Source organism: Papaver somniferum, unplaced genomic scaffold (genome assembly GCF_003573695.1).
Source record: "Papaver somniferum cultivar HN1 unplaced genomic scaffold, ASM357369v1 unplaced-scaffold_19, whole genome shotgun sequence".
NCBI lineage: Eukaryota > Viridiplantae > Streptophyta > Magnoliopsida > Ranunculales > Papaveraceae > Papaver > Papaver somniferum.
This window is the reverse complement of record NW_020628818.1, coordinates 13,933,125-13,952,399: the sequence shown is the minus strand read 5'-3', so window position 1 is coordinate 13,952,399 and position 19,275 is coordinate 13,933,125. Positions and strand designations below refer to the sequence as shown.

Sequence of the window (19,275 nt, the reverse complement as noted above, 5' to 3'; positions counted from 1 at the left end):
ATTCCGAACCAACTTCCACGTTGCAATTAAGGAACAAAATGTGATGATGGCAAGTAGGCAAAAGGAAGTGTCCTTGCCAACTTTTACACCTCTTGATGGCTCAATCTACTTGCGAAAAGAAAACTAGAGTGCACATTCTTCTGGTTCCAATTAACATAAGAACCACAACCCTGCAGGTAAGGCGGCCTCGTAAGCCACAATCCATTTTGAAATACGATGCTGACAAGAAATGATAGCAGATTTTAGACGATCCGCGCTAGATAGTCAACTTCGAGTAAGAATCATTTATTGAATTACAAATCAAAGAGGTCTATCTCACTAACCAGTTTCATCCCTGAGAGTGATGAAGAAATAGTTTACCAATGGTTAAAAGCACTAAAGCAGTTGGAAGGAGAGAAACTAAAATCCTCTGCCGACCCAACTATGGGATTGATTAGTTTAAATAACCCAAACAGCTGAGAATTTATATGCAGCTGTAGGGAATGATTACTAGGTTTGAGACCCGACTGCTGAAGGGGTCTCACCTCTGGTTGTCTTAATGTAGGACATGTAGTCATTGTAGCTCATGGTGTAAATCGTGCTCTTGTAACGAGTCAGCTGAATTTGCTTCCTCAATGGCTCCGTGATGGCACCGTTGTATCCAGCTTTACGCATAAGAGAATCGATTGCCTCAGTTTGTGTCCATCCTGAAATCATAAATGGCCATACATGAAAAATTAATTAAAAAGGAGATCCCACTACCAGTCAATTTAAAAAGATTGAACTTTATTTTCAGTGTCTTCTATTCAAGATTCAGATCAATTAAAAAAGATAGGAATTTTACTTTCTAAGTTTCAATGGCTTATATTCAAATCCAGATGCTGACTGTTGAATCTAACAACGTAATTCTGGACGTAAACGAATTCTAAAAACAAGCATAGCATCACTAGAATACCAACAAAGTTTTATTTCTTACTCCACTGTTTGGGATGTTCCAGAACTGTATATATGACAACCTAATAGCAAGGACATTATCGGATGTTCTGCATATGTAACTTGTTTTCACAAACAGTGATTTCATAATGCTAACACAAACTAACATGCACTTTGTTTGGATAAGTTTACCATATCAAATGAACATACAAGAGATTTTAAGGAAGGAAGCACATACCTTGTTGCTCTGCCACTTCAGGCAAGTATGTACCGCTTCGTCTCACATTGTTATCAGCGTCGATAAACTTAATAATAATACCATGGGTTCCAACCTAAACCAAGAAACAACTGATATTAGAAACTAACCAGGTTGAATAAACAAAACATCAATCAGGGACTGCAACTTTCCAGTACACAGTCAATTCATTTTCAAAACTATAACAGCACCACGTCGTTTTCTGAGATATCTTATAGATTTTCAATCACACTAATGAGAAAATGAAAATTTTCACAATAACCATCGCAGCTATTTACATTTAATCTTGGTTGCATATACCAAGTCTTTCTTTATGTTTGAATGCAACTAGGGTATGAAAGAACATAGCGCCAAGCAAATAGAATTAGGCCAGGGCACAAATAGCTGAACATACGAGGTTTAACCATAGTAAAAGCATAACTAACTCTGAAAAAGAAAATCAAACATCGATCAGGGAATTTCTTTTGCCATGTTGTGCGAGTAATTGTCAGTAATGTACAGGGATTTGGTACTAACTGTCTTGGCTTCCTTGAATTATTAAAATGATTTAAATTCTAAGGGTAGAATGACAGACCTCCCAATCAAGATAGTCCGAAGCAGTTTCATAGTCTGTCAGAACAGAAACTGTGCATTCCAAACCAGGTAATTCTTCAGGCTGTATGGGGGAGAACCTGCGATCCCTAAGAGCACTGCAAGAGATGACAGATAATATCACTCACAAGGTGATAATGTAAATGGCGAAGGTTCTGAAAATGGTGATCAAATGTTTCCAATCATATACGACCTCAGTGGAAGGAATTTTAGAGCCTGCCTAGTTCCACTGCAAGAAATAAAGGGAATCTATGATACTAGCCAAACTCTCCAAGGAATCTAAGTGGCCAGCCTAGTTTAGGCAAAATAAGACGAGAAGTTGCCCCAACTCTCTTGAATTAGTTTCCAAGGAGGCAAGGATATTTAGCAAATGATAGACGGTTAGGGGGTTCTTAATATCCAGTTTTTTTCTTTTCGTCCAAAACATTCCCCTGCGAACATGGAGAATTTTGCAACAAACATAGCGAAGTTTGACTGAAAAGATTGTATCTCATGTAGAGATCCTGGAGCAAATATTTGCTGCACGCAGCACTTTTCAAATAACAAAGTATCTAGGCATCGGAAATGGGGTTCATACAGGACCGCAGTGTAAAAGAAGCTCAGCTATCACCGGCTACTAGTACCTGATAACTTTTTCAAGTAGCAATGAAAAACATTAAATCAAAAGAATATGAGGAAGATTAAAGAATACATAACAAAGCCATCAAGAAATCGAGCTCTGACAACTTTTCTTGCTTACCTTAACTTGCACAAAAAAATCAGGCAGAACAAGAAAACAGTTTTTCAAGAAATTACCTAGTCAAAGCATAGTCCCTGAACCCATCAATCAATGCATGTGGCTCTAAAGTTCCAATACACCCACGAAGACGAGGCTCCCCGCCATTAACCACTTTCTTCCAAGTGACAAACAATGGGCTGTAAAAGTGTAAAGCACGTTATAGATAACTAGTCGCCTGACAAGAACAAAATGTTGAATCTAGCTTCCACTATATGAGCATTATAAATTTCCAAGAAAACCCACAACAGAAAACATAAATTTAAAGAATACCCAAATCCAGCAAAACCCATAAATTTTTTGATGTTCAAACAATCCCATAATGTAATCACATTAGAGAATCAATCAAAAACTATAGAGGTACTAATTTTCTTCATACCAATTTGAGTTGAAACAAAGACATGCAATTTGACAATCAACTATCAAATACTAAAAAAAAAATACAAAATAAAACCCAAAATTAAACGGAGTCTTTAAAAAGTGATTAGTTGCTTACTGGTGGCCGTCCTGAAAAGCTGGTACAGGAGGTTCTTCACTGTTGTTGAAATGTGCAAGCAGAGTGTCGAAGCAAAAAACAGCCATCTCCTTATTTGCAGACACCATTTTTGAATTAACTTTAGACACACTCTCTGAAAGACTGAACTTGATCAAGGAAACTAGGGTTTTGTTGTTGTTTTTTATGGACGGAGAAACTGAAGAGACTGACGAGAATTAAAGCAATCTAGTTTGGATATAAGAGACTTCTATTTTCTAGTTTTATTATTTTTATTCTTTTTTTCTTTTCTATTTTTTCCTATTTTCTAGTTCTAATCAGTTTTTTAGTTTAACGATTCTTTTGCTTTTTTTAAAAAAAAAAATCAGACTCAAGCTCCTACTTGAACCCAGCCAGTTGGGCTGGCCACACTACTAGACCCAACTTGCCACACCAGAGGCCGGATTATACAGCTAGACTAATACAAATCTTTATTGTGGAAATTGAATCTTTACCTTCCTTTTTCCTGGTTAATTTCTTAGTTTAAGTTGATTTCCATTTTGCAATTAAAATACTTTTAGGAAACAGTGAAATTTATTCTGGTTTTTGGAAACAGTGAAGTCTATATGAGATGGCCCAGAATTCCGCTACCATTTTTATTTGTTTTATTTTTCCTATTTATTTTTTTAGTTTTGTTGTTTGGTTTTGTGAATGTATTGATTTTGCACTAGTTTTTAATATTCATTGGATATTTGAATATTTTCGTTTTCGCCACGTTAATAATTATCGGAATGCCTACAAAAATAAAAAAAAACATTATCGGTAAGCTTTCTGATTACACTAAGGATTGGAATTGGTTTGAGTTAGATGAATATCCAGAAGACTCTGAATTAGCTTTACATAACTTTTCAGTGAGATTGCCTGAATGCCCAATTGAAACCGAATGTTTTGCCAAGGCCAGAAAGGAAGCCGGAGAAAGGTACCCGGGGGATAAACGTACTGAGGAGGAAGTGCTGGAGGATATCTCCAGGTATGTACAGGATGTTTCCCGCAGGCTTATGCAGGCAAGACTTGGTGTCAAATTAGATAGAAACGCTAAATGGAGATTCTTGGAAGAGTATCTTCTTCAGTCTGACATAGAGCTGGCAAACAAGCCGAAACCCGCGGATAAACCCGTACCCGGCCCGTGAAAACCCTAACCCAGCTTGGCTGGGTTATAAACAAGCCGGGTTAGGGTTGGAAAAATGTTGGCTTGTTGGAAAACGGGTTAACCCGGACCGACCCGTGAAAACCGCAAGCTCACCCGTTAACCCGTAATGTCATTCCCCCACAGTATATTATGCTGTGTGTCCCACTCCCCTTAATATAACGTGTGTCCCCTCTGATATATAATCGAAAAACCCTAATGAAAGCGGCCTTTTCTTCTTCTTCTTCTTCTTCTCTTCTTCGCTCTTCCCCGACGGAAAAAGCAATAGGCTCCTCTTCATTTTCTTCTTAATTTTAATTGAAACGAAAAAATTCTTAATCATCTTATCAATTGATGAAAAGAATTAACACGGATTTAAAGATGGAGATAGAAATAGGTGGTGATTACTGTTGATTTGAGAAGAGAAAGATGGAATTGAAGGTGAATCTGGGAAATCAGAGAAGTTTGAGAAGAAGCTAGGGTTTAGATTTAGGAGGAACGAATTGTCGCTGCTGCCATGACAAACGAGAATGAAGAGATAATTAGACGGAGATGAAATATATGGGTAATCTTTAAGGTTGAGACGGAGATGCCGATTTAGGTCAATCGGCAATTTGAATTGAATTTAAACCGAGAGGAACAAAAATATGTGGTTGTTAAAATTGGTGCTCTGAAATTGAATGGGTCGATGGTGAAATTCACAGGGGGAGAGAGATGAATTTGTGATAAACATGGATATAGAGATGAAATTTGTGTTGATGGGTGTTGTTGGTGGTAACTGCTAAGAGAGTGGGAGATAAATAATGGGCTCTGGTATGACTGATTGTTGCTTCCTGAAGTGTAGCTGTTGTTGCTGTTGATGTAGTTAACTGAAATTTGTGTGTGATTTTAGGTTGTTTATTTTTAACATAAGCGTTTATGTGATAAATTTTGTAGCTTCGATTTAAGGATCAGGTGGAAGACAGAAGACTTATACTTCTGTTGATGAACCTAAAATTATTAAGGTAAGCAATCTGAGCTGTTAATAATGGAGACATGGGTTTGTAACTGTTGGTGGAAACCCGGTGGTGGTTTGAAGCTCTGTGACTTTGAATCATCCAAGAAGAAAATGAAGTTTCAGAAATTGAATAGGGAATTAGAGATTGAAGATGGGTTTTGATTTTTGTGTTGAATGGATTTGTGTTTGTTTTTGTGTAAAAATTGAATGGATCTTTGTTTGATTTTTGTGTTGATAGAGATTGAAGATAACCAAAGCTTAAACAGGACCGGAAATTAGCTAAATTAATTTTTAATTTTAACATCAATTAAACAAGCTGGGTAACCCGTGAGCCCGCAAGCTTTACCCGTTACGGGCGCGGGTTGGAGAAATTACCACCCGTGAAAAATAACAACCCGCAATCTTTGGCCCGTGTTAACCCGAACCTGTGTAACCCGTAACAAGCCAGCCCCGGCCCGCCCGTTTGCCAGCTCTAGTCTGACACAACATGCAGTACCAAAAAACAAAAACCTGCAGATGGATAAACAGGCCAATGTTATAACTTTAACTGGCCTCAAACTCTTCTATCCCAAGGTAGGAGAGACCATTGTTGGCACCATTGAAGTCCATGCCAACGGGTTCATCTTCTATGCAACCTCCAGTCTCAATTTCCATTTCCATTTCTTATACACCAATGTAAAGAAAGCCTTCTTTCGACTTGAAGACGAGAAGATGCCGCCTCTCTTGCACTTCCACTTGTGTCACCCCGTCAAGGTTGGGGCAGAATAGAGACAGGATATCCAGTTCCTGATTTGGAGAGGAGATGTTACGATGATGATTCAGATAAGATCGTTGGCGGTAACGAAGATTTAAAGAACTTTTTCCACAAAGTTATTGAAAACAAAGTTGAAGCTAAATGGAGCATCTACCTATAATCAGTTGTTGTTATCCATTTGCTGGTGCTGAGCTTCGCAAGGAGGAAGAATTTCAAGGAAAGCTTCCCTCCAAGGCATCAACCGTCTTCGTCTTGAATTGTTTTTCGCTAGTTGGGATTGTAGATGAACCTTACCTTGTGGTCCACCTATTCGACATTGAGCTTGTTAATATGGCAAAGCTTAAACCTGGTGAAGTAGATATGACTGTCGTTTTCCGGGACTTCAAGCGTGATCCAGTTCAAATCAACTCGATTCCCTTAGACTCGCTCGATCTCATAAAAAAACGCTTTAACAGTGGGAGTGTGAAGTATATTGAGAACTGTAACGAAGATTTAGACTGGGATTCCATTTTGAAAGAGAGAGCAGATTTCCCGGGGAAGTTCTATGAAGAAAAGGGATGGGTTTTTTATGACCTGGAGGATTCAAAGCCTAAAGACTTGTACAGGTACTACTATGCAAAACCAGAAGTACCTGCAGCAGCAGACCTCGAATTAGAGGATGACTGATTATTAATCAGAGATAATCGGAATGGAGGGTCAAAAATATGCTCATCAGTTCAGCAACTAGCCTAGATTTCGTAGGTCTGTCATAAATGATCAACCTACTATACGAAGTCAATATTTTGCATATTTTCTTGTATCAACATTGTCGAAATTCACCATTTTATTCAGCAATCCAACTCACTTTCAGTTTTTTGATCAGTCAATGAACTTTGTTTTGCTTTATCATTAGATACTGCGTTGTTCCAACAAGTTGTTCTTTTTCTTACAGAGCAAGTTGTGAACCAGAACATGGCGTCAGATTCCCCAATTTGGATGTTAAACAAGACCTAAACTGAGGAGTACAGGAACAGATTCGAAAATTTAGTTCAGGGTAACAATTGAAAGATTCTTAAAGAAGACGACAATGACATGAACAACAATACAGTGGTGAACTGGGTGGAGGAGATTGGTACAATTTCTTATCAGTCAGAATCATGCCTCCTCCTCTTTTCCTTGTCTCCTCTGTAACTCTTTTTGTCATCGGAATCACGTGACCTTCGCTTCTCATGTTTATCGTGTCTTTTCTCATGTTTATCATGTCTTTTCTCGTGTCTTTCATGTCTCCTCTCGTGCTTTTCTTGTCTCTTCTCTTCTCGTTTCCTTTTCTTTCGGCTTTCATCTTCATCTTCACTTTCTTGGACAGGTGGTTTTTGCGTTGTTTCATTCACCACTTCAGTGGGAACCGCTTTTTGGCTGTGTGGAAGAGAGCTTGATTCTTCAAAAGTGCCTTTGGGAGGTCTGTAATTAACAGAGAAATAACATCAGTTAAAACATGGTGAGATGAAGAAAAAAACCTGATTATGAGGTGTTGATTTAAAGGCCAATCACAATTTTAAGTCCTTAGCAACTACTGATATGTTGGTACGAAAATTAGAAGGAAAAAATCTACAGGGATGCTTAGAGCTACTTCAAATTGAAGGTATCCAAATGATTGATCGATCCGGTTGATAAAGGATAACCATAAGGTCCATAACCCACAATCAGAAATAGTTATCTGAAGCAACACTGAAAAGTTTTTCATGCACCATTGCAGCCCAAGTTGGGTTACCACCACACTGAACCGCCAGTTTTAGGATTGCCATGAGTTTGAAGATAAACAACTAAATTTTACTTACTAATACTATTACGAGGGTAGTTTTATTTCAGAGCAATACCTTGCAAAGCCAAGACCTTGAACCTGAGCTGCTTCAGCATGACCAGCACCCAAATCTTCTGCAGTAGACCCTCTCTTCACGAGCTCGGAGAATTCATGCTTGTCTAATCGGTTACCCTGAGGTCGATTACTGCGCTTAGGAGCTAAACCAAGAGCCTCGCGCATTGCCTGTTCTTCTTCTTCTTTGATCCTTTGTATCTCGGCTTTTGCAGCTTCCATATCTGCCTCCTGGGATTTCTTGTCCTTGGCATACCAGTGTAGGTCTTTGCCTATTAATAAATGAAACAGAATGCAAATTAGCCAACTTCAATGAATTTTTGGTAAGTCATACGTGACTATAACTGTAACCTGAATCCTGGTGGCCATATTATAATAAGAATTCATGTGTGGTTACTGAAACCTTCATTGCTCCGATAACCAAAAGTCAGAGGACATAAATTTTGACAACTAGGCCTATTTAACGCAACAATATACTAATTTTTGCACCCAAAGAGCTTACACATGAATTAGATGTGTCAGCCAATATGTGATTTTGTGGTAAAAGGAGAACAGACCCTCTCAATGAGTACAGCATTACATATGCTAAACCCAACTAGATTTCTTGTGGAAAAATCACATATAAACTCATGTTCATTGGTGTCTCTAACTCGTATAAAAAAATACTTTTAGAAGAGTAAAACATTAAATATGCACAAGCTAACTAGATTTCTTACAAAAAAAAATAACATAAAAACTCATTTTTGTTGAATTGGTATCCAATAGAAGATCCTCGACCTAAAGATTTTGATGTATCATCCAAAGTGATATGGCCAAAAGATCCACGCTAGATAAAAAAAATACGAATGTGAAAGGATTCTTGGATTAGAATTTAGGGTGACGTTTTGTGTCTTTGTTAGCTACAAAAACATCAGAAAATGAAAACAACGACATCGATGTAGTTTTCTAAGACATTTATGGGTAACATAGTAGGACATGCAATCACTGTCTTCTCTTGATTAATCTATTCTTGCGTCTATCTTTTACTATAATTTTCTGATAAATATGTGACTTCACGAATGGCATCTTAAATTGGCGTGTTTACTATATGACGTTGATAAAATACATGCCAGATAGTGGAGTCTTTGATTACCTGAAGCAAAATGATCAAGTGCACAGCTGCAAAATTCAATAGTGCAGAGTCTTACATTCATAAATTACTCGTATCCTATTAGAAGAAAATCGAAATGCATCCACTTGAGTCGACTGACAATGGGACATAAATATCCCTATAGGATGAAGAAACAACAACAGACCAGTCATTCAACAATTCGAAAAGTCCGTCTATAGAACACAAATAATGTCACTAAGGTCTAAAAAACTAACAAACATTTACCACACTCACAATACTTAAAGACCACACTATGAAAATAAACCATGCAAAAATATTAAAGTCTGCGGGAATCTAACTCAAAACCAATTGGCAATGAGTGGAGAGGTTCTAAGGGATTATAAACCGTAGGATCTTAGATTTCCCAACAATGTGGGACTAATAATCTCAACACGCCCCCTCACGTGTAGCCTCGTTGGGTCTAACACGTGGATAATTAAATCGGGTGACGCGGAGTAAAGGCGCGGTCTAATGACTCGTCGCAAATAGCCTGCTCTGATACCATATTAAAGTCTGCGGGCATCCAACTCAAAACCAATTTGCAATGAGTGGAGAGTCCCTAAGGGATTATAAACCGTAGGATCTTAGATTTCCCAACAATGTGGGACTAATAATCTCATAATTTTTGTGGCACGCATAAGACCTATTACATACAAACTATGTTGTTTTCATAGATAGGTAGATTCAGAGCATATGTCCTCCATGAGTCGATTATTATTGGTTGAGGGATTTTTTTATTTAACTTCTTCCTAGTCTCTTTTCTTTCTTGTCATTTGGTTTATACTTGTACTATATTTTTGTGCTCGACTAACATTTATAGCTAACTGCAGTATCAGTAGAGATGAAGCAACATGATGTGGTCCCATCGACCAATTAGTTACCAAATTTAAGAGAGTTGAAACAAACCAATTAAACATGCCACCTTTCATTTCAAGTTTTGGATAACGAAACCCTGATATGGTCGCAGTTACCTTGAAGAATTAACTACACATACAGATCCCACGACATTTAGCATTTCTATTTTAAATGATTTCCTGGAAAACAATAATATCTCATGTTCAAGTAACTCAAGTTACATAACCAAACTTCACAAAAAGCGCAATAACAGTTGATACCAACGAGGGACAAAGCCAGATGTGGGAGAATTGGAAAAACGTACTCCACTTTGAGTCATCAACATAGCTAAGCACATTTTAGGAGATTGACATGCACAAAGGAGAAACAAAAGAGAAAACATACTGCATGGTCTAAAAAGTTCAAATGGATACACAAATACAAAACAAATAATACATAAAACAACGTGGAGGGCCAAAATACATTAGTTTCATGTTCGTCAATAATCCTTTTGAAATACCTTTTCAGAATCTATGGAGATAGTGTCCAGTTGAAATCAACCTTCGTACATAACTATTTCCGATGGTGTTTGCTTCTCTTGGCTTGAAAAATCTACTATTATTGCTTACGTATATGTACTAATTGTACTTGTCGCCTGCCGGAAGCTGGTAGAAGGTTCCACGCTTGTCTAGCTTGAATATATATATGTATATACCACAAATGACTGCACCACTTGATTCAGAGCATTCTCCACATTAGCGAATATTTAGAACAAAATTTAAGAAAGATATATTTAAATCATCAACTCTGAATTCTGAACAACTTCATTATAATTTCGGCAGGTTAATAACTAAAAAAACAAATACCTGTGACGTATAACCAAAAACACAAATACATATGACGTACTTCGTGCAGTCAGTAAAACTGTAACGGATGTCAACACCGCTTGCTTGGGAGTGAGGTGTATATTGCCATAGTCAATCCCAACGATACTTGTGGAGGTGCTTTTCAAGCAATTGCAAGCAGCTGACGGCCAAGAGTTGAATAACATCCCACGTCAAGTTTCCAAGGGCATCATTCCGCATATAATTTCACTTTCAGATGTCTAAGGTGCCATATTTGCTTCATTAATATAAGAAATAAGAAGAGAAAAAGAATATATGAGCAAACCTCTATTGTTTGGTTGCAGTCAGGGTTTTGTTGCTGTTTTATTATTACTTCTTTCTTTTTCATGGCTGGAATATCTAGACAACCTCTTAACAAATTATTTAAAATGTAAATTCAAAAAGTTTGATAAATTGTAGAGCTACCAAAATATAATGTCATTGCACTGTACATTTGTCATCCAAATGATCTTACTGTATAAAGCACGAAAATCCCACATGAGAAGTTATCAGTACTTACGAATCCAAGATAACACATCTATGATTTTGGTACTAATAAGGACTCCCAGTGAATTAGTACACATTGTTTGTTAACCTGTTAGCAAATAAAGAAACTTATACTGTTGTATGAGCGCATGTAATCTTCACTCAGTGATATTGAGCATAAGAAGCAGTACCAATAAGTGAGATACGTACCATGGTTACCTACAAAAATAGCCAAGAATAGTTTTAGAGTTGCAAAAAAAACACCCCGCTAATGCTGGTACCCGTCTCTGCTTTAAAGATGACTTTTCTGAAAGGCTCTCATCGTAACATATAGCATTTTGAGGTTCAACTACATCAACCACCACCCAAACAAAAGCAGAAGCCACTGCACCCCCACCAAAATTAGGAGATTTTATCAACAACATCAAATAAAAAATAAACAAATTGAATCAAATTGAGAAGAATCAAAATCACCAAAATAACTTCAAAAAGACCTTACTTGTAAAGTGATGGAGTATCTGGGACCACCATATGCTTTACTCAATGGTTGTAAAGTCGCACTCTCTAGGTAAAAAAAAAGGTAAAGAAGAAGATAAAAATCTATCTCTTAAAGATGGTTATTTTACACTTGCTTTGTTTAGATTTAGATCATATGCATATACTAAGATTTGAAACAGATTTCAGAGATCACAGATATTTACCGATTTTGTTATGCGACAATCTATTTCTATTACCGTGCCAGTCGACTACGCCTACAAGAAACCAGCAAAGTAACAACATACGTAGATCTGTAAAGCAAGAACAGACGTAGATTAGACAACAAAACCATTAATCGAGAAAAAAAATAAAAATCATAGCCTCCCAAGCGGCGTCGAAACAATGAGTTTCATTTATCCTCTGCATGCTTTATATTGATGAAAATGCTATATAACCCGCTAACCAACAGCTGAATAACAGCGGATGGTGATGTGACCGGGTTAGCTGGTGAGGGTTAATGTTTTACATGACAGGTCACCGCCTAGTAAATAGTATATCGTTGATTTATCCAATGGTTGAGATCTACTTCTTCATTTTCTATTTCCTTTGCATTTACAGTATGTCTCCGAGAATAGATCTAACTTCCGTCAATTGAATTTAACACTAAGTTGAACAAGTCTGCTACCTAATTTCTTAATGGCTATCAAGTGGTTTGTTAAACCTTATTATATGGTTATATCGTGTATCATCGTCTTCCCTTAAAGGCTGCCAAGCAGGGCACACCAATTTTCTCCAATTTTTTTATTTCTTTTTAACAGTTTATACCAATTTCAGTGGAATCTCTATCCATCTCAGCCAAATTAACTTCTATAACACGACAATATCTTCAAAAATCACGAATTAACCCTACTCCCAGACGTTTGATCAAACAAATCACAGATGCGACAAAGTGATTCAGAAAAAAAATAGTAGAGAGAAGATATACAGAGTATAAATCATCATTTTTTACAATGAAAGCAAAAATTAGCCAAAGCCATTGAACATATCCATTGATTCAGAGGAAAAAAGTAGCGCCCCATTGATTTAGTTTTGTTTTGATCTTTCCATAAAAACACTTAAAACAGATATTTTGGAGTAATGACTTCCACAGAACTTGTGGAGATGAAACACTTCTATTTATATTAGACATAAGTACATTGAGATAACAAGATATTCTAAATAAAGATAACTATCCCATGTTATTAGTCAGATCTTATTGTTGCTGACCAGACTTGGTTGTTGAGTCTTCAGATTTGTTACTTGACTGAGTTGATTGAGAGATTCCAGGGTACACCACACTACCTGCCTTAACAAAAACAAAAAATGTTTTGTTTTGATTCCGGTATGACTGTATTTTTCTATTTCTGTTTAAGTGAGGTGGCAAAGACAAGAACAATTTTTTCCAAACATGTCAGCGCCACATAGACAACCGCTGTTATTTAGCTGTTAGGCAGCGGGTCATGTAGCACGATTGGACACCAAACCCATAATTAAAGAAGTGTATTTTGGACATAATATTAATATATAGGATTTTCATATTTTTGTTTCCTACTGTGTCATTTCCCAGCGAGCTCAAGCCATGGAAATCACAAGTTTTCCTTATCTTATAATTTTCTACCATTTGGATTAATCAACATATCCTTTTTTGGTGCGCACTCAATATCTTTGAATAAACACTTAGATTAAAAATAGCAATAAAATCACAATATAAAAAAAAATTATAGAAAATTATAACATTTCAGGATTACCACATTTAATTAGATTACCACATTTACTTGATGTGATTTGTTTAAAAAATACTGAGAATTTTTACATGTCTAAAAGTGGATTTTTCTTTTTTCTAATTTTTGCATTTCTTAGTATGGAATAAACAATACTAAAAAAAATAAAATTGAAATTTCTTCCTTTTCGTTTAGTAACCTTTTTTGTGCTCTCTTTCACAAAAACTTTCTTAATATCATGTATTGTAAATCACAGTTTTCTATAACGGTATTGTTTTCTGATTATTGGACAGGATCGATGTTCAGATTTTTCATGCGGAAGAGTGCGAGGCTCTTGTCTACGGGTAAGTATTCACAATTTTATGTATTTTTTCTTAAATTTCAATCATTGATCAAAGTTTTTTTTTTATTTCACTGGAATTGTAATTGGAAATCATAATTAGAGTTAATTTAGATATCAGTCGCTTAATTGGGATTGTAATCGGATCTTTTTTTTTCATAATTATAAGAGGTGTAACTGGACACTGGACATTGAACATTTTTTTTTAGATCATTTATGATCATATAATTTTATGATGCTATGGCGATGGATATAATATATATGATGTGATTTTATTTTATTTTTGATATAATGAATTTGGCAATTTAGAAGATCTTGTAAGATTTATTTGTGTTAAGTAATATTTTTCCTTAAATGTGATTGGTTGCGAATATATATTGTGAGGAAAAAATATTCTACTTTGATTCTATTGGCCGAAATTCTAAATACTGGGACTAGAATCAACCAGAAACTCCGATTAACCGGAAATTCTATTGCTCCACTGCGTGGACGAGCCCCCGAGACCCGAGTTGATTGAGGTGGAGGATGCGTCAAATAAAGTAGGTGTGGAAAAAGAAAAAGTATCAAAGGGTGTTTTGGGAATGGTGTAAAAAAAATTTGTGAGTACAACGTGGGGAAGACGGATCTAGGAACTTTAGCCATTCGGTAGTTAAAAAGAGCATTCCGAACCAACTTCCACGTTGCAATTAAGGAACAAAATGTGATGATGGCAAGTAGGCAAAAGGAAGTGTCCTTGCCAACTTTTACACCTCTTGATGGCTCAATCTACTTGCGAAAAGAAAACTAGAGTGCACATTCTTCTGGTTCCAATTAACATAAGAACCACAACCCTGCAGGTAAGGCGGCCTCGTAAGCCACAATCCATTTTGAAATACGATGCTGACAAGAAATGATAGCAGATTTTAGACGATCCGCGCTAGATAGTCAACTTCGAGTAAGAATCATTTATTGAATTACAAATCAAAGAGGTCTATCTCACTAACCAGTTTCATCCCTGAGAGTGATGAAGAAATAGTTTACCAATGGTTAAAAGCACTAAAGCAGTTGGAAGGAGAGAAACTAAAATCCTCTGCCGACCCAACTATGGGATTGATTAGTTTAAATAACCCAAACAGCTGAGAATTTATATGCAGCTGTAGGGAATGATTACTAGGTTTGAGACCCGACTGCTGAAGGGGTCTCCTCTGGTTGTCTTAATGTAGGACATGTAGTCATTGTAGCTCATGGTGTAAATCGTGCTCTTGTAACGAGTCAGCTGAATTTGCTTCCTCAATGGCTCCGTGATGGCACCGTTGTATCCAGCTTTACGCATAAGAGAATCGATTGCCTCAGTTTGTGTCCATCCTGAAATCATAAATGGCCATACATGAAAAATTAATTAAAAAGGAGATCCCACTACCAGTCAATTTAAAAAGATTGAACTTATTTTCAGTGTCTTCTATTCAAGATTCAGATCAATTAAAAAAGATAGGAATTTTACTTTCTAAGTTCAATGGCTTATATTCAATCCAGATGCTGACTGTTGAATCAACAACGTAATTCTGGACGTAAACGAATTCTAAAAACAAGCATAGCATCACTAGAATACCAACAAAGTTTTATTTCTTACTCCACTGTTTGGGATGTTCCAGAACTGTATATATGACAACCTAATAGCAAGGACATTATCGGATGTTCTGCATATGTAACTTGTTTTCACAAACAGTGATTTCATAATGCTAACACAAACTAACATGCACTTTGTTTGGATAAGTTTACCATATCAAATGAACATACAAGAGATTTTAAGGAAGGAAGCACATACCTTGTTGCTCTGCCACTTCAGGCAAGTATGTACCGCTTCGTCTCACATTGTTATCAGCGTCGATAAACTTAATAATAATACCATGGGTTCCAACCTAAACCAAGAAACAACTGATATTAGAAACTAACCAGGTTGAATAAACAAAACATCAATCAGGGACTGCAACTTTCCAGTACACAGTCAATTCATTTTCAAAACTATAACAGCACCACGTCGTTTTCTGAGATATCTTATAGATTTTCAATCACACTAATGAGAAAATGAAAATTTTCACAATAACCATCGCAGCTATTTACATTTAATCTTGGTTGCATATACCAAGTCTTTCTTTATGTTTGAATGCAACTAGGGTATGAAAGAACATAGCGCCAAGCAAATAGAATTAGGCCAGGGCACAAATAGCTGAACATACGAGGTTTAACCATAGTAAAAGCATAACTAACTCTGAAAAAGAAAATCAAACATCGATCAGGGAATTTCTTTTGCCATGTTGTGCGAGTAATTGTCAGTAATGTACAGGGATTTGGTACTAACTGTCTTGGCTTCCTTGAATTATTAAAATGATTTAAATTCTAAGGGTAGAATGACAGACCTCCCAATCAAGATAGTCCGAAGCAGTTTCATAGTCTGTCAGAACAGAAACTGTGCATTCCAAACCAGGTAATTCTTCAGGCTGTATGGGGGAGAACCTGCGATCCCTAAGAGCACTGCAAGAGATGACAGATAATATCACTCACAAGGTGATAATGTAAATGGCGAAGGTTCTGAAAATGGTGATCAAATGTTTCCAATCATATACGACCTCAGTGGAAGGAATTTTAGAGCCTGCCTAGTTCCACTGCAAGAAATAAAGGGAATCTATGATACTAGCCAAACTCTCCAAGGAATCTAAGTGGCCAGCCTAGTTTAGGCAAAATAAGACGAGAAGTTGCCCCAACTCTCTTGAATTAGTTTCCAAGGAGGCAAGGATATTTAGCAAATGATAGACGGTTAGGGGGTTCTTAATATCCAGTTTTTTTCTTTTCGTCCAAAACATTCCCCTGCGAACATGGAGAATTTTGCAACAAACATAGCGAAGTTTGACTGAAAAGATTGTATCTCATGTAGAGATCCTGGAGCAAATATTTGCTGCACGCAGCACTTTTCAAATAACAAAGTATCTAGGCATCGGAAATGGGGTTCATACAGGACCGCAGTGTAAAAGAAGCTCAGCTATCACCGGCTACTAGTACCTGATAACTTTTTCAAGTAGCAATGAAAAACATTAAATCAAAAGAATATGAGGAAGATTAAAGAATACATAACAAAGCCATCAAGAAATCGAGCTCTGACAACTTTTCTTGCTTACCTTAACTTGCACAAAAAAATCAGGCAGAACAAGAAACAGTTTTTCAAGAAATTACCTAGTCAAAGCATAGTCCCTGAACCCATCAATCAATGCATGTGGCTCTAAAGTTCCAATACACCCACGAAGACGAGGCTCCCCGCCATTAACCACTTTCTTCCAAGTGACAAACAATGGGCTGTAAAAGTGTAAAGCACGTTATAGATAACTAGTCGCCTGACAAGAACAAAATGTTGAATCTAGCTTCCACTATATGAGCATTATAAATTTCCAAGAAAACCCACAACAGAAAACATAAATTTAAAGAATACCCAAATCCAGCAAAACCCATAAATTTTTTGATGTTCAAACAATCCCATAATGTAATCACATTAGAGAATCAATCAAAACTATAGAGGTACTAATTTTCTTCATACCAATTTGAGTTGAAACAAAGACATGCAATTTGACAATCAACTATCAAATACTAAAAAAAAAATACAAAATAAAACCCAAAATTAAACGGAGTCTTTAAAAAGTGATTAGTTGCTTACTGGTGGCCGTCCTGAAAAGCTGGTACAGGAGGTTCTTCACTGTTGTTGAAATGTGCAAGCAGAGTGTCGAAGCAAAAAACAGCCATCTCCTTATTTGCAGACACCATTTTTGAATTAACTTTAGACACACTCTCTGAAAGACTGAACTTGATCAAGGAAACTAGGGTTTTGTTGTTGTTTTTTATGGACGGAGAAACTGAAGAGACTGACGAGAATTAAAGCAATCTAGTTTGGATATAAGAGACTTCTATTTTCTAGTTTTATTATTTTTATTCTTTTTTCTTTTCTATTTTTTCCTATTTTCTAGTTCTAATCAGTTTTTTAGTTTAACGATTCTTTTGCTTTTTTTAAAAAAAAAATCAGACTCAAGCTCCTACTTGAACCCAGCCAGTTGGGCTGGCCACACTACTAGACCCAACTTGCCACACCAGAGGCCGGATTATACAGCTAGACTAATACAAATCTTTATTGTGGAAATTGAATCTTTACCTTCCTTTTTCCTGGTTAATTTCTTAGTTTAAGTTGATTTCCATTTTGCAATTAAAATACTTTTAGGAAACAGTGAAATTTATTCTGGTTTTTGGAAACAGTGAAGTCTATATGAGATGGCCCAGAATTCCGCTACCATTTTTATTTGTTTTATTTTTCCTATTTATTTTTTTAGTTTTGTTGTTTGGTTTTGTGAATGTATTGATTTTGCACTAGTTTTTAATATTCATTGGATATTTGAATATTTTCGTTTTCGCCACGTTAATAATTATCGGAATGCCTACAAAAATAAATAAAAACATTATCGGTAAGCTTTCTGATTACACTAAGGATTGGAATTGGTTTGAGTTAGATGAATATCCAGAAGACTCTGAATTAGCTTTACATAACTTTTCAGTGAGATTGCCTGAATGCCCAATTGAAACCGAATGTTTTGCCAAGGCCAGAAAGGAAGCCGGAGAAAGGTACCCGGGGGATAAACGTACTGAGGAGGAAGTGCTGGAGGATATCTCCAGGTATGTACAGGATGTTTCCCGCAGGCTTATGCAGGCAAGACTTGGTGTCAAATTAGATAGAAACGCTAAATGGAGATTCTTGGAAGAGTATCTTCTTCAGTCTGACATAGAGCTGGCAAACAAGCCGAAACCCGCGGATAAACCCGTACCCGGCCCGTGAAAACCCTAACCCAGCTTGGCTGGGTTATAAACAAGCCGGGTTAGGGTTGGAAAAATGTTGGCTTGTTGGAAAACGGGTTAACCCGGACCGACCCGTGAAAACCGCAAGCTCACCCGTTAACCCGTAATGTCATTCCCCCACAGTATATTATGCTGTGTGTCCCACTCCCCTTAATATAACGTGTGTCCCCTCTGATATATAATCGAAAAACCCTAATGAAAGCGGCCTTTCTTCTTCTTCTTCTTCTTCTTCTTCTCTCTTCGCTCTTCCCCGACGGAAAAAGCAATAGGCTCCTCTTCATTTTCTTCTTAATTTTAATTGAAACGAAAAAATTCTTAATCATCTTATCAATTGATGAAAAGAATTAACACGGATTTAAAGATGGAGATAGAAATAGGTGGTGATTACTGTTGATTTGAGAAGAGAAAGATGGAATTGAAGGTGAATCTGGGAAATCAGAGAAGTTTGAGAAGAAGCTAGGGTTTAGATTTAGGAGGAACGAATTGTCGCTGCTGCCATGACAAACGAGAATGAAGAGATAATTAGACGGAGATGAAATATATGGGTAATCTTTAAGGTTGAGACGGAGATGCCGATTTAGGTCAATCGGCAATTTGAATTGAATTTAAACCGAGAGGAACAAAAATATGTGGTTGTTAAAATTGGTGCTCTGAAATTGAATGGGTCGATGGTGAAATTCACA

The 19,275-nt window shown here is 36.7% G+C and overlaps 2 protein-coding genes and 1 pseudogene across 2 annotated transcripts; all 3 read right to left on the bottom strand.

Moving 5' to 3' along the window:
- Positions 1 to 236: 236 nt before the first annotated feature.
- LOC113338915 (uncharacterized protein At2g38710-like) lies at positions 237 to 3,347 on the bottom strand. Its single transcript, XM_026584310.1, has 5 exons — positions 3,031 to 3,347; positions 2,555 to 2,674; positions 1,743 to 1,857; positions 1,151 to 1,244; positions 237 to 686 (listed from the first exon to the last, which is right to left on the bottom strand). Exons 1-5 carry the CDS (start codon positions 3,135 to 3,137, stop codon positions 490 to 492), a joined length of 633 nt encoding a protein of 210 aa, XP_026440095.1. The 5' UTR covers positions 3,138 to 3,347; the 3' UTR covers positions 237 to 489.
- A 3,446-nt stretch (positions 3,348 to 6,793) lies between these two features.
- Positions 6,794 to 8,088, bottom strand: LOC113338703 (protein PXR1-like). Its single transcript, XM_026584077.1, has 2 exons — positions 7,800 to 8,088; positions 6,794 to 7,383 (listed from the first exon to the last, which is right to left on the bottom strand). Exons 1-2 carry the CDS (start codon positions 8,015 to 8,017, stop codon positions 7,068 to 7,070), a joined length of 534 nt encoding a protein of 177 aa, XP_026439862.1. The 5' UTR covers positions 8,018 to 8,088; the 3' UTR covers positions 6,794 to 7,067.
- Positions 8,089 to 14,643: 6,555 nt separating this feature from the next.
- Positions 14,644 to 17,671, bottom strand: LOC113338702 (annotated as a pseudogene).
- Positions 17,672 to 19,275: the final 1,604 nt, after the last annotated feature.